Source organism: Pelecanus crispus, chromosome 5 (assembly GCF_030463565.1).
Source record: "Pelecanus crispus isolate bPelCri1 chromosome 5, bPelCri1.pri, whole genome shotgun sequence".
NCBI lineage: Eukaryota > Metazoa > Chordata > Aves > Pelecaniformes > Pelecanidae > Pelecanus > Pelecanus crispus.
This window is the reverse complement of record NC_134647.1, coordinates 23747448-23762166: the sequence shown is the minus strand read 5'-3', so window position 1 is coordinate 23762166 and position 14719 is coordinate 23747448. Positions and strand designations below refer to the sequence as shown.

At 37.1% G+C, this 14719-nt stretch overlaps 1 protein-coding gene across 1 annotated transcript in view; it reads left to right on the top strand.

Annotated features, from left to right (window-relative positions):
- The window catches only part of TLK1 (tousled like kinase 1), a 70143-nt gene that overhangs the window by 42436 nt on the left and 12988 nt on the right, over positions 1-14719 (top strand). Inside the window, exons 10-13 of the mRNA XM_075710088.1 lie at positions 1518-1654; positions 2925-3113; positions 10349-10415; positions 14057-14154. Coding sequence (XP_075566203.1) covers positions 1518-1654; positions 2925-3113; positions 10349-10415; positions 14057-14154 — 491 coding nt within the window. The remainder of the gene's footprint in view (positions 1-1517; positions 1655-2924; positions 3114-10348; positions 10416-14056; positions 14155-14719) is intronic.

The window sequence follows — 14719 nt, the reverse complement described above, 5'->3', positions numbered from 1 at the left end:
GTTTTCCCATCATAAGTAATTTGGCTATAGCGAGGCATAAGAGATAAGAATTTAGGATGTGGCTGATTTTCTGGACAAACTAAGAATAAGACTACAGTGGATGAAAAAATTCCTGAACATAATCTGTTGCGGAGAGGAGACGGATAAAATCTCTTTGTGAGACACTTCAGTGGCTGAGATAATTTTTGATTAAAATGAGAAAATGCTGTGTTAGCTCAGAATTAATGGAAACAAGGAAATGAAGGTGACTATTTACTTTCATACTACTATGAAAGGAATATTTATTTCAAGTTCAATGCCCGTTATATTTAAACTAGCAGCAATTTCTTAAAAGACAAGGATACCTTGTTTCTCCTCCTCTTCTTTAAAATAGCCTTATTTAAAAAAAAAAAATTAACAAAAAGTGAATAGAAAATCAGCTTATTACAAGTTAAGATACAAAGAAGATTAAGGTAAAGAGCCAAGTCTGTTCCTTAACACTAGCTGCTAGATGCTGCTGTTAGATACACGGGCAGAAGCTGATCCATTAGAGGATTAGAGAGTTTCTGTGTTAGCATGCCATAAAGAAATAATTGCAGTCCTTTCTAAGTTCCAGCGTGAGGGGAATGCAGGGAAAAGATGCATCAGATCTGTTCAGCATGATGCTAGGTGGGCACTTTCAGACTTGACAGTATCACATAGGCCATTTTTTGTGAAAGGACCTTGCAGGCCTCCTCTTCAGTCTAGAGCAGGTCCAGTCTGTTCGCACAATATTGTCAACTTCTCACTTTTGTGCGCGCGTGTGTGTGTGATTTTGGGCCATAGGCATTTCTTAACAAGCAAGCATTTGTAACAATTATAGAAGTTTCTGTCCCTCAGTGGTGTTCACAGTGCTCGCTCTTCTTGTGCTGAAGCACACTAGGCAAACTCAGTCATTTATCACGTCCTAAGGATGCTTGTGGTGGCAGTGGCTGGCTCCGAGTAGGGCATCTGCCTCTATTACTGCAAGTGAATATCTGATTGCAGTTAAGTCTACCTGCAGTGCATTCCCATGCAGAGATCCCTGAGCTCAGTCGGTTTGGTACAAGTAGTAACGTAGTTGCTCTGGCAAGGGAATTTCCAGGCTAAGTATAGTAAGTGCACTCTTTCTGATACCTAAGCAGGCTCATTTAGTATAAAAGACATGTACAGACATAATCTGAATTATGTGCTTGTATGATGCTGATACTCTATTGGTTTTGCTGTATTTATAAATAAAATGTTTTGTTGATTATGAACAGTGAACTTTATAGGAAAAACTGAATCAAACTCAAATTTTTTTTTGTGCACAAATTGTCATTACTACCAGTTCTGACAACTGCAGTGTTTGAGTTCTGCAGAAATTAGAATAAATGGAGTAAAGTAATAAAAGGTATTTTAATCTACTCTCCTTTTATCCCTCCCTTAGAAAGTTGTTGGAGGAAAAAAAAATTGAGTGTTTTACTGACTTTCTGAACACTTTAGTATTACTAAATATGAATATTTTTTTGTTTTTGTAGAGCACACAGGAAAAGCTGGCAAGCAGAGAGAAGAGCATGCAAGACAGATTACGCCTGGGGCATTTTACAACAGTTCGTCATGGTGCTTCATTTACTGAACAGTGGACAGATGGCTTTGCATTTCAAAATCTTGTGAAGTTAGTCAATGCTATGTTCTTAAAATTCCCGCTAATTGTTAGTTCCCTCTAGTGGATTTTTTTATTACTAAGGTTCTAGGATTGGAGCAGCTTTTCATACGTTGTATTTTGCTTTGCCTTTTGAAGACTGAGAATACAGTACAGAACTCCCTTAATCAGCTGAGAGAATACTAAGGCTGGGTGTCTTTGAAAGACAGTTTGGTTTCACTTGATTTTAACTACCCTTAGAAAAGCACGAATGTACTTAATGAGCAGCACATAATTATTCAGTTCAGCTGGTAGAAAGAGCTATAAAACTAAATCAGTGATATTTCAAGCATCTAACCTTGTATCACTGGTGATCATTGCGGCAGATGAGGTCTGTGAACTTCTTATTGGTCGCATACGTGCTGCCTGCACATCCACCACTGTAGCAGCTTTTTCAGGCATCCAGCTCCTCAGTGCCATGAAGGAGGAGTGACAAATCTGGTAGCCTCAGGTAGGATCTAGTGCAAGTGGATGGGGGAAAGCAGCCACCTGGGAAAGGGCTGCTGCAGCAGGTATTTCAGCAGAGATGGGGCCAAGGAAAAGGGCTCTGGGAGACCATCAGAGATGGTGGTAAAATAATTATGCAATGCATTAAAAGGTGTTCTTTGGTAATGAGTCTGAATCAATCTTTGGGGATAAATATATATATATATATGTATTTTTTAAAAAAGTAATTCACCAAGATTTTGGTTTTTGAAGGGTGATATGTAGTCTTAGCATTATGCGGTTGCCTAGGGCATTGGTTTTTTAAGACAATCTTAAAAACAATCTGTATGTGTATTTTGCATAAAAGCTGTAATTTTTTGCCATACAACCAAACTGATGATTTATTTGCAAATGGTCAGATCAAATTCAGTATTTGGCCTATAAAAAAATTAAGTACTCTCTATTGCTCTGTTACATTTCTTTTGATGGTATAAAATAAGGTATCCACCAGCTCAGATACCTTTCTTTTTTTCTTTTTCTAGTGCAGAAATCATGTCTAACACTTTCAAAAACAAAACAAAAGAACACCAAAACAAAAAAAAACACCCCACCACTTATTTCAAAAGTAAATTGTGCCAAAACTTTAGCAAAATTTTTCCACCTCATGAAGAACATTGGTGTTCTTTTTCCTAGGAAACATTTTCACATGTACAGTAAGTTTTCTAAAAATTTCTTAATGCTTTATCAGTTAAAAAGATAGTTTTTTAAAAAATGCAAAATTATGAAACTTTAATAAAGCTTTTTTTGGGGTTTACAGGCAGCAAGAATGGGTGAATCAACAAAGGGAAGACATTGAAAGGCAAAGAAAGCTCCTGGCCAAGCGAAAGCCTCCAACTACAAATAATTCTCAGGCACCATCTGCCAATTCTGAACCCAAGCAGAGGAAAAATAAAGCTGTGAATGGGGCAGAAAACGATCCCTTTGTTAGACCCAATTTACCACAGCTGTAAGTTTAACATTTCAATCAGTCTTTTACATAAATTCTCAGATATTGTCTGTGTGAGTTCTATTCAAATAACAGCATAAAAAGACACTCAGTTTATTCAGCAGCTATATTCTCACTGAGGACTTGCTGATGTTAGGGAAATGTGTACCACTGCCTATGAAGATGTCGTACAGTTGCCCAATTTATTTTTGGTAAAGTCACCAGAGAAAGGCCCGTTCTGTGTTTATGCAATGCTCCTTCTGTTTTCCTGATCTAGAGGAGTCCTTATATAGGTTTCCTACTCGTGTAATGTCAGTGATACCTACTGAACTTTTCTTGATTCACATTGGTTTAGGAGCCTCTCCTTTAGTTAGAGATCATTTCATTTTTCATATAACAGTCTTTAGCTGACAAGAAAAGCTTTTTCCAGCCTTTGGTAATTTGAAGACATGTCTAAAAACAAACAGAAAAAAATCCTCCCTGCCCCCCCCCCCCCCCCCCCCCCGAATGCTAGATCCTGAGAGCAACTGTCAGAACTTACTGATCCCATTTCACATATTGACAATGTTGAAATTTTTTGTCATTTAAACATAAGAATTGAGAACTATCAAAGAATTCTCCATTTTTCAAGTGACGTATTTTCCTGCAGACGGAAATGGTATAATTCAAGGTACAGACAGGTGTGATCTTGACATTTAATTTGTGTATTTTAAGAAGTTGCTGCTTGGAGATACTAGTTACTGCCCTTGATACTAAGAGACTGCAGCTGATAGTGTATCTGTTCCTAGTCAGCTCAAATAAAAAGTAAATAACCAGGGTTAAAAAGACTAACAAATTAATCTGTGTTACTTTGCAGAAGTAGGCTACATGTGTTGAACATGGTCACCTCTCACTTGTGGAGATAGTAATTTATACCTCTGGGGGTGAGGGGTAAATAAGTTACTCTGGTTACATCTGCAAAATACATACGTTTGGACCATCACTTTGAAGATGTCTGCATATGTTTTGCATAATGCATTATTCTTAAAGTTCATGTTGTGAAATTGTTTGGCTGTGACAAAAATATCATGAAAATACAGTAGTAAGGCTGGTGATGTAAGCAAATCTTGATTAGTGTTACTCATGTATTTTGGTAGAGAGCTGAAGAGTCATCACTCAAATTGATTCTTTAGTAATACTTAGTGCCTACACTGCTTCTTCTCAGAACATAATTAATACTTCTGAATAGTACGGTAAAGATTACCATCATGTTAAAAATAACCTTTTTGTTTGAATGCAATACCTCTTGTTATTATAAGTAACATTTAAGTATGGGAAAAAGACCTGAAAAATTACAGAACTTTTAGTTTGCCAGCTTTTGGCCATGTCTTCATTCATGTTAAATTTCCATAGACTTATTGCTGCTTTAGGAGGTGATAAAATATACTTGGGAAAAAATACAGAAGACATGTTCTAATTATCAAGTAGGACAAGATGAATTCCTGATAATAGACTTCTGAATGTTTTCTGGTGTTATGCAGTTTTAAATAATTTCCAAATGACTGAAAACTTTTCAAATTTTCATTTCATTTGGCTTAATCAGGTACACGTTAAATGGCACGTGAAAATGCTTGCTGGTCATGGAATTGCCAAGAGGTCAATCAGAATTGCCCTTTCATATCTAATGCTAGCATAAATACAAGCTGTTATTGAATCAAAACTGTTTTGCCTTTAAGTATCCTAATTGGATCATCATATAGTCTAGGTATGAGATTGTTTGCCTATATGATAAGCTTATAAATTTTGTTTCAGACCTTTGAGAAGGTCTGTAATATGTCCTGAGATCACAGGATCATTATGCCACATCACGCTCTTAGGCCTTTACTTGAAAGGGTTTTTTAAATGTTTGTACTTCGGATTTGTTACAATTTTATATAGCAGTGTTGTGTGTTGACTTGTCTCTGCTTCTCAGTACAGAATTAAATATGTTTTGTGTATCTTGGTAAAACAGTTATTAATTGTGCGCTTCCATTTTAGAGTAAATTTGTCGTCTGCTGTATGTGGTGCCCTCCTATTACATTGTGCTTATCACTGTTCCTCTGTTACTTTGAAAGTAATGATCTTAATTAGTATAGTCAAATGGAAGAAGTTCTGTTTATGAGAGGCATGGGGAAATGAAGAGCTGCTTGAGATTAATGAACTGAACCAGTAGCAAATCAGTACAACATCTATGCAAGTGATTAGGCAGATTTTTTTTTTAAACAAACAAACAACTTGCTAGCAGTTGTTAGCAACAAGTGTCTCTACCACTGTGGTGTTTGCTTTAGAAAATGTCTCCAGCTGCAGGTATTGACAGGACAAAATGATCTATAGCTTTGTAACAAGCAGTATAATTGAAGCCCTTTCTGAAAACAGGTGTTAACTGTTTTGAAACGGATTGTAGGTGTTGCCTGAGACATTCTTAATAAGGGCATTGTTTTAGTTTAGTTGAATATACTATGGTCTCTGTTAGGAATTTAAAAGCAAAATTTTTGCACTGACGTTACTAGTATAAAAGTGGCCATCTGCCAGTGTCCTGTGGGTGAATGGTGGGTTTGGTGTTTAAATAACATGCAACAGATGAGTCTAAACACTGTCCTGGTTTTCCATCATTCTTTCCCTTTTTGTGGCCCAAACCAAAACTAAAAAGTAGTTTCAATTTTGAGAGATCTCTTTTCTGCTGAGCAAATTAATTTTATTAGTCTTACATGAAAGGAATAAATTGAAATCTATTTAAAGAAAAAACATTTATTTGAAGTAGAGTCCGAAAACTCTATTCCATATTCTCTGGAGACTTGAGAGATTATAATGCTAGTCCCCACTTCTTGGAAGCACCTCTTGTTTCACTAGACAATTATTTCTAGGAGCAATATTTTATTTAGTTTAGGTGGTGTGGTCCTTCCTGTGCAGCTTCAGCCGTGTCAGTTGTATTCACTTCCCAGTCACCTCTTCCTCTGCTTCCCAGTTCCTCCATGGGAGTCTGCATGCGTCCTTGTCCCTGCATGCAATTTGGAATACGAAAGCAGAGGGAGCTGGCAGAGTTTGTTACTGTAGCTGAACAAATGCATCATTTACAGGGAGCATTCTGTTCTGTATGGAACAAATAAAAATATTTTCAGAAACTTTTTCAGGCTCAAGTGCCAACAATGTGTCTGGGCTTTACAGGACAAGTAAAGACAGCTCCTTTCCTGAGGCAGTCTCTTTCCAAGGCAAACATGGAAACAATTGGTGAAAAGACCTCATGCAAAGCTTTGACTTGGTCAGTGTCTGCCTGTCCTTGTAGAAATTCGAGGAACTAGAGTGAGAATAAGGTTGCACCAAAAAAGGAGCGCTTCAGAAATCGTAGCCAAAAGCTTGTATTGGATGTGTGTATGGCTGTTTGGGGGCATGGCCGCATTCTGCTGTGCCTATGTATCTAGGATGATTTTTCAACTGGGAGAAGGTAGGAGGAGAGATGGTTGTAAATGTGCCAGGCTTGATCGTCATGACAACCAAGGAGCACGTGGCCATTTTGGTTTTTTATCTTGTCTGTACCCACTAGTAAGAGTGTTTTGATCATAGAAGAAGGTTTTGTCTGAACTTGTGAGGTAGAATTGCAGAGAAGATTGGTTATGTCTACCCATTCATACTGTGTCAAAGCCTTTGCAATTTGGCTATGAAAACATTATTAAATGACTGGAAGGCCTATTTTTGCTAATTTAAAAAAGGTGTTTAAATTAGCAATAATCAAGCCTTTCAGGCCAGGTAAGCTGTCCACTTTCTTCCAGCGACAAGTAAAGGTGGCAAACCATGGCCCTACACATCACAGGAAAATTACACTACATGCACAGAATATGTCCAGTGCTTTTTTGGGAATTTTAGGAATTCATTGCATGTGTATGATAGTCCATTTGGCTGTAGGCAGTTAAAATACTGTGCATTTATTGCACGGTAATTTTGAGCGGAAAAGATCATGATCAGGACCAGACTGTTACCTGATTAATTCATGCAACCTACTGCCGGCTGCCCTTCTTCCCTCCCGCTCCTCAGATTAGCCTCAAGCCTGACTATCCAACTTAAGTTCATTTAGTGGATGTCAGCAGCCTGTTTCTGGCCCGACGTCCCTCCCCTGTGCTCCTCAATCTTTCTTCCTCCACACCTGATGAGACCTGTGTGTCTCGGGTGATGGAGGAACAACCCCTTCTGCGGGAAGTGATGGTGTCTCGTAGGTGACTTAGGTTTTCAGAAGGTGCCTCCAGCATGCCACTGCCCTGCAAAAGGTGGTGGGTGGGTGGATGCAGGTGGGAAGCAATGGGCTGATGGGAAGCAGTCTCTAGGCTGGATGTTTTCAGCCTGTGCAGCAGGGTGGTGGCCTATAGCCAGAAAACAGACAGCATGCACACTGTCATTGTTTTACTGCTATTTGTTGTATGCTATTTTAATATGAATATAAAGTACAGTATATTTATAGATAAAAAGTAATAAACTCCTTAAAAAAAAAAAAGTAAACATTTCTGAATATGAGGGAACAAAGTTTTGTTTTTCGTAAGTAAACGAACAAAATCCACGGTGCCTGTGTCTGCGTACAGTTCAGCATTTTATATGCCTTCCTCCAAAATGTGGTGGTCAGTAATGACAGTTTCAAATTGCTGTGAATCGTGCTGTGCCTCTAATAAGAGTTAGATTTGTAAGGAAATAGAAAAATGGAAAACAGTCATTTATTGGGATATAGCATAGAAATATGGAAAGAGTGACTTCGAATCATAATGTTTTCAATATGACCTCTTAACTTGTGCTCTGTGCTCAAGAGGGCTATTGAAGAACTTTTTGGAAGGCTATACTTGCTAGAGCTGTCTAGGCACTTTGTCGTAACTCTGCATAGATAGCTGAGGTTTTATAAAAAGGACCAGATTTCCTACATTTTGTTAGTTTTTCAGGGGATCTATGGTTTTAGGGCTCTGTGCGTTCAATGAAAATTCTGGAAGGTCATGTCATAAACTTTGTGTTTTCAGTGTGTTTTACTTGTGGTTCAGCTTTGCTAAGCTACCTGAATACTCTTCTTTCTGAGAAAGACAAACTTTACTATCTGTGTTTCTGGAAATGCACAAACCTGTAATTTATACTGCAGACAAGAATCTGGAAAGAATAGTATTCAACCTCGTACATATTGGCATTGATCCTTTGCCTTTTTTAATTGAGAACTTAATCCATGTTAGAGTAGTTCGCTGTTTGAGTAGAAGTATTGAAAAAATGTCAGGGACGCTGCTGTGAGTTGTCTAGGGTGGCCTTGATGCTGTCTTTGATAGGTCTAGCAGATGCATTAGAGTAGGAATTAGAGCATTGTTTTCTTAGGTTTCTTGCTGTTGTTTGCCAGCTTTCCTAGCTCTTGGGACTTCCCATTTCATATTTGCTTTAATGCCTCTTCTTTTAAGATGTAGCGTAAATTGTCTAAACCCAGAGGAGATTCTGCCAGGGAAAGAATATAAACATTCGGTCCCAAAATCTGGTACTAAGGGACCTTTTGCCTTTCTCAGAGAGGCAAATTTCCTCACTCTATTGCCTTCAGAGTGTTTGGGGATGTCTGTTGACTGGAATACAAGGCTCCTTTTCATTCCAGTAGGAAAAAAAGATGCAGGGTAGCTTTGTTTGATGCTTCTTAAAAGAAAGGATTGCTTCCTTCTCAAATTCTGACAGGACGTGGTCATGGGTGCTTTTGTCACCTGATCCGAGTGTTTTCTATACATTATAGACCAGAAGGTTGGTGAAACAGCTACAGTCTTCTGAAGCTGTTTCCAGGTTCTTGGAAATCTAGGTGCTGTGGTCAAAAAAGAATCTAGCAATTTCACTAATATTCATGGAGAATATATGGTCAACTAAGTCTTGTGTCGTGGCCAAGTCAGAAAAGGGGCATCAAAATTCAGTATTTATGAAATCAGGAATAGGAAAGGGCTCTATGAAATATTGGGAATCACCAGGTTTTATCCTGGAAAGATGCACTCCTTTATTAACAACTTTTGAGACTCAATAAATACAGGGTACAGAATCCTGAAAACTCTGGCAAACTTCCCCAAATTTAAAAGGGAGGAAGAAGTCTTAACAGTTTATTAGATTTTTGCAAATTTTCTCGAAGTTAGCATTTGCTGTAAGAGAAATCTGAATTGGTGTCCCTTACCTCTGGGGAAACTACTGGTGATTCTCAAGACACTCTAGTTCCTTAGACTTGCAAAATGAAGAGCATGTATAGTCTTCTAAACACTTTGTGTAGCTTACGTTCCCAGGACAGTTGATAATTGAACCTGCTAAAATATGGACTTCGTGAAAACATATTATGCTACTAGTTTTAGCTTTGCATCATACAAGAAATAGTAGATCTAGGGAAAACAATAAAATGTTTAATTTTAATTTGTTCATAGGGATTTGTGTGAATCCTTTCAAGGAGGCCATACCTCTTTCTCCTTCCCCGTCCCCTGTTCCCCTTCATCATATGCATACGGTTTCTTCTCTGGAACTTTGAAGTCTCTTTCGTTTCTTTTCTTCAGTGGTTTGTCCTCTGTGTCTTTTTTGTTCATTTGTCAGATGGATACTGCATGCAGTCAGTTCGTGGGTTTATTAGTTACTAATCCATAGGAACAGTCTAGATCCTCTGGATGATAACTGACTTTGTGTCCTAGTAAGTCCACAGACAGCGAGGGGCCACTGAATTAATTGTAGCCAGGCATCTTTTCTCGAAGATGAAAAGAGAACAAGCAAAAGAATCACATACCAATTCAAAACTGAATTTGTGGTCTCATGCAAAATGTAGCGTTAATGAAGTTGGAATGTATGGTTTTGCACTACATTCTTTAAATCACAGCTCAAAAATCTAGTGTTATCAGTCTTGTCTAGTTGGTTTCTGGATCTCCAGCCTTTGGCTCATTAGGTGTTGAGAACCAAGCAGGGGAATAGCATCAGCTAAAATACTGGGATGGTGATATGATTCAGGATGCACCCGGATAACCTAACAGGCTGAGAGAACAGAAATGGTCCAGTGGGAGAGGCAGTTAATACTCCAGAATACCAGACACAGAGGCATTCTGTAAGTACGTTTTGACCCTGAGAACACAAACCGAGATGTTCAGATGATTCAAAAATGTAGTCCTAGTATTGTGGTATTAAATAATTAACATAAGATACTGTATTTACTGTAATATTTAAGTAAGAATGCTATTGTTTTGTTTACCATCATATCAAAGCTATAATTACATGTTTTGTTTTTTCAGTTTGACTCTAGCAGAGTATCATGAACAGGAAGAAATTTTCAAACTTCGATTAGGACATCTGAAAAAGGTATGTATATGGTCTTATTCTAAGATTTTTTTTTTTTTTTTTGACCATGCCCAAAACCATAAAAACTAGTGCTATCAAAACAAGGAGAGGGCTTGTTGAGAGCTATCTGATTAGAAAGCATAATACTAAAAGTGCTGCAAATTTTATGCCTAATAGAGGTGTGCTTTTTTTTTTTTTTTTTTTTTTTGGTGCAACTTAGCATAAACACTGGGAGTACAGGGGAGTAGTAGTGAGTCCATCCAGCGTAACACTATTTATTCCTTGAATCCTTGTAACAGTGATGATGCCACCAGTACTACTCTTGTTTCAGAGCTGAGGAAGCAGAGTCAGCCAAGTTTGATATATAGGCTTTTTACATTAGTTTTTGACCTTCAAAAGGTCCGATTTACAAAGCATTGCATTTCTGAATGAATATCATGTTTTGATTATCTGCACTATCCACTTCAGTTGTTATCAGTTAGCATACTACCTATAGCAAGAGAGAATATAATTTTCCTACTTTTATGGAAAATCTTTTCTCTGTATCTTAAATTATTTTTGCAGTCAGATACTTTACTCTAGTTTTTGAATTTTGAAAAAAACAGCAGTACGTTTTTCTTGAAGCCCATCATTCTAATAAATCTGTGTAATGAGATAATTATGATATTAACAAACTATTGCTTATTCAAGCAGAGCTTTCGAGGAATAACATGTGAAAGGAATCACAGTTCAAGCAGGCAGAAATACCTCAATAAGTGTAAAAGGAAGTACCTTTATCTGCTGAGCAGTAGTTCTTGAGATGTTCAGTCAAAACAGGTCATAGTGTTTTTCCCCTTGAAATGTTGCAAGAGTCTGTTTCAGGCCTGTTCTCTTCAAATGTACAAGTTACCTGTTATAAATCTTACTATAATAAATTGAACTGGGCCCCTTGAGAACACTGATGCTGTTTTTAAAGAATATGACAAGAAAGTACTTGAATCAGTGGTAAGGAATCTGCATATAAACTTGTTGACACTAGTGAAGTAGACTGCCCACATAGTTCTTCTTTGTTAATGCTTTAGAAATAGCACCAGCTTCACTTGAAATTCTGTTGTGAAATTCTGTAGGATTTTTCCCATGCTTTTAACTTTTTTGAAGTCTAATGGAAATTTCAAATGACACATGAAGGAAGCTGCTACAAAGTTGTTTAACACCCGAATTTTGTTTTCACCTTGAGCATCAATGCTGGGGTACTCTGTGTAAGAAAGAACTTCCTTGACTAAATGCCAGAGGGCAAACAAATGTTATTTCTTAGCAAATCATGTTTTAATATATCTGAAAGTAATAATAAAAATACATCCTTGCATTTTAATTCTTATGTGCGATACAGATTTCGTCGTTAACTAAGAAAAAACGTTTCGTTATCTTCTTTTTACATGGCTCTATGTCTTCCCTAGTGCTTCTTTGCTGGTTATATTTTTTTTCTTCTTTCCTTCTGCATATGCTGTTTTGCTGTCTGCTCCTCTTCCTTTTCACTCTCCAGATGCTTTCCTGGTGCTCTTATTTTTGGTGCCCTGTACATGCTGCCACCACCAGTTTTCTTTTCCTTCTGCTCCCCAGGAAATTCTTTCCAGCTAGCAGCTTTGGTCCTGGAGAGAGGCTCTTGTTTTCTCACTTCGTTTTATATAGCAGTGACCTGAGGCAGCTAAGCTGGTTCATTCTTGCTTAAAGGTATTCACAGCCTGAGTGTCCTAAATAACAGCTGGAAACAATGCAACCAGCCAGTTCTCTTTGGACTAACATTGCCCTATGAACCACATTTTGAGAACCGCTGAATTGCATAATATATGAACAAAAAAGCCCAAAAGAGGCATAACTGATGGATTTTTTTTATTTTTTTTTTTTTTTTGTCAGCCTTTGGGAAGAACATGGACAATTGTGTGTGTATAAGTGTGTGGCCTTTTGCAGGGGGAGAAGGGCTAAAATTCTTTATAAAGGACTATTGGGTTATGAGGAACTGCGTATCATTTCAGGGTATTTAACAGAACTGCAAGGATGAATCTAAATATTAAAAAAGAGTTTAACATTGTATAAACAGGAAAAAAACCCAGACTTGATATTATGTTAGGAAAAACAAATGGTCCACCCAGATCTGCTAGCAGATTAGTGTTACTTAGTCCAGCTTTTAAATTATTAGGAATTTGATTTTTCTTTTCTGAATGGAGGTTCATCTAGTGTCTTGTTTTGGGATGAGAGGTTTTTCCCTTAGCTTATGGGGTGGGATTCAGGATGTCCACTGAAATCATATAGTCCAGACTCCTCAACTTGTTGGAAATGTGGTCATTGAGTATGTGTTTTAGATTATATAAATACACTTGCTGTTTCAGGATGTGTTTTTATGATATACAATGTTTGGAAATACCAGCTTTATGGCATTTTCTTTCCCCTCTGCTGACTTCTGCCTCCATCTCCTTGTGCCATGACTTGCTGCCCTGTTGCTTTTACCAGCACCACCAGGTCGTGCAGTCACAGTATAAATTGAATTGGAGAATGGATCTAGCTTCTTTCAAAAACCAAGTACATATATTTTTGTCAGGCTTGCTTTTTTTTTTTTTTTTAAGAAATTGATTAGTTTTCTGGTTTGGTTCACCATGTGGCTGTACAAGGGGCTGTGCCAAAATAACAAGAGATGATGTGGGGCACCGCTTCCACTGGCACTGCTACTAAAAAAATACTTACCAGATGCCAGGCCTTCTTTTTACTTTTCAGCTAGAATAATTCCATAATTATGAGCTTTCTGGTATGGACTAATTTTGTCTCCCCCTATACTGAGACTTTCAAGTTCTAGAGATACTAACTCTGAAATCAATATAACCCTTTCTACAGTGTCTTTCAATGAGTATATGTTTTTCAGTTCAAGTATAGATACATAGATTTCCGTAAACTAGGCATCTGAATTCTTTACTTTTTTGGAGAATCTGAATAAACAACTATTGCAGTGTTCTCTAATATGTAGCATAAAGATGAGATAAGTTTAAGTGCTGAAATTAGTTAGGGAACGTGCTCATATCTGACATGCTTCTTTTGAAATTGCGCTCAAAATCTTAGGCAATACACATTCTGCATTTGTAATTTTAATAAGGTACAAATGGAAAAATCTTTTTAAATTAGTTTGGTTTTGGTGTCCTGTATCAACACCTTAAGAACGTTTCTGCTGTAATGACTTACTCTTTTATTCTTTTTCTGATTTGCACTTCAGCCTCAAAATATTTTAAATGTCTTTTCTTAATTTGTCGGTTTGTACAAAATCTATAACTGCACATATCTCAGTTTTTTCTTCTTTGTACATCAATTTCAGACCGCTTCCCAGATAATTTCTCTCCTTGGCTGAGGTACAAAACCCAGCTGCCTCTCATTTCAAATAGCATCCCTACAGTGCAGAACAAAACTGTGAACATCCCATTACCTGTGGGTTCATGGACAGAAAGGTTCCTTGAAACAGGCTTTTGCCTTATCTTTCTGAATTTTTCTGGCTTTAAGAGAAAAGCAGTGCTTTCTTCTACTTCAGCAGGGTTTTGTAATGTAATGTTCCTCCATCACCACTAGTATTGATGCAGGGGTAAAAATATCCTTTTCAAACGGGGAGTAAATGAGCTTTTATATTTCATTCTTTTCATTTGCAGGAGGAAGCTGAAATACAAGCAGAACTTGAACGTTTGGAAAGAGTTAGGAATCTTCACATAAGAGAACTGAAAAGAATAAATAATGAAGATAATTCACAGTAAGAGACATACTGTCTTAATTTTGCATGTTTATTTTTAAAATAACACTCTAAAATCACATTTTACCTACAGAGGAGAGGCTCATTCATAAATTTTTCTTTGGTTCTCTTTGGGTTTTTATATATATATATATATATAAAAAAAACACCAACTTATTTAAACTTTAAAAAAATAGAATTACTTATAATTTAGTGAACTTACTAATGGTTTTATTGAATATACAAGAAATAACATACATACACAGCTTATAGTGCAGGAGAGCTAAAACTTGCTAGACCATATTACTAGGCTAAAAACAATACTTGTAAGGGAACTTAATGCCATTCACTTAGCTGACAATAATACAAGAAAATGGCAGGGAGGTTTGATGCATCAGCAGCAATTTTGTGGTGCAGTTAAAATTAGTTTTGGTTTTATTGCACTGTAATTTCATTCCTACTAGGTACAGGTACCTAGTATGAAAAAGACAAATGCAAAGTCTTTTGTATTATGTTAAATGTTACTCTCTACTTCAGCTTGCATGGCAATATATCATAATGTTGAATTGTTATTTAATATTAGCTA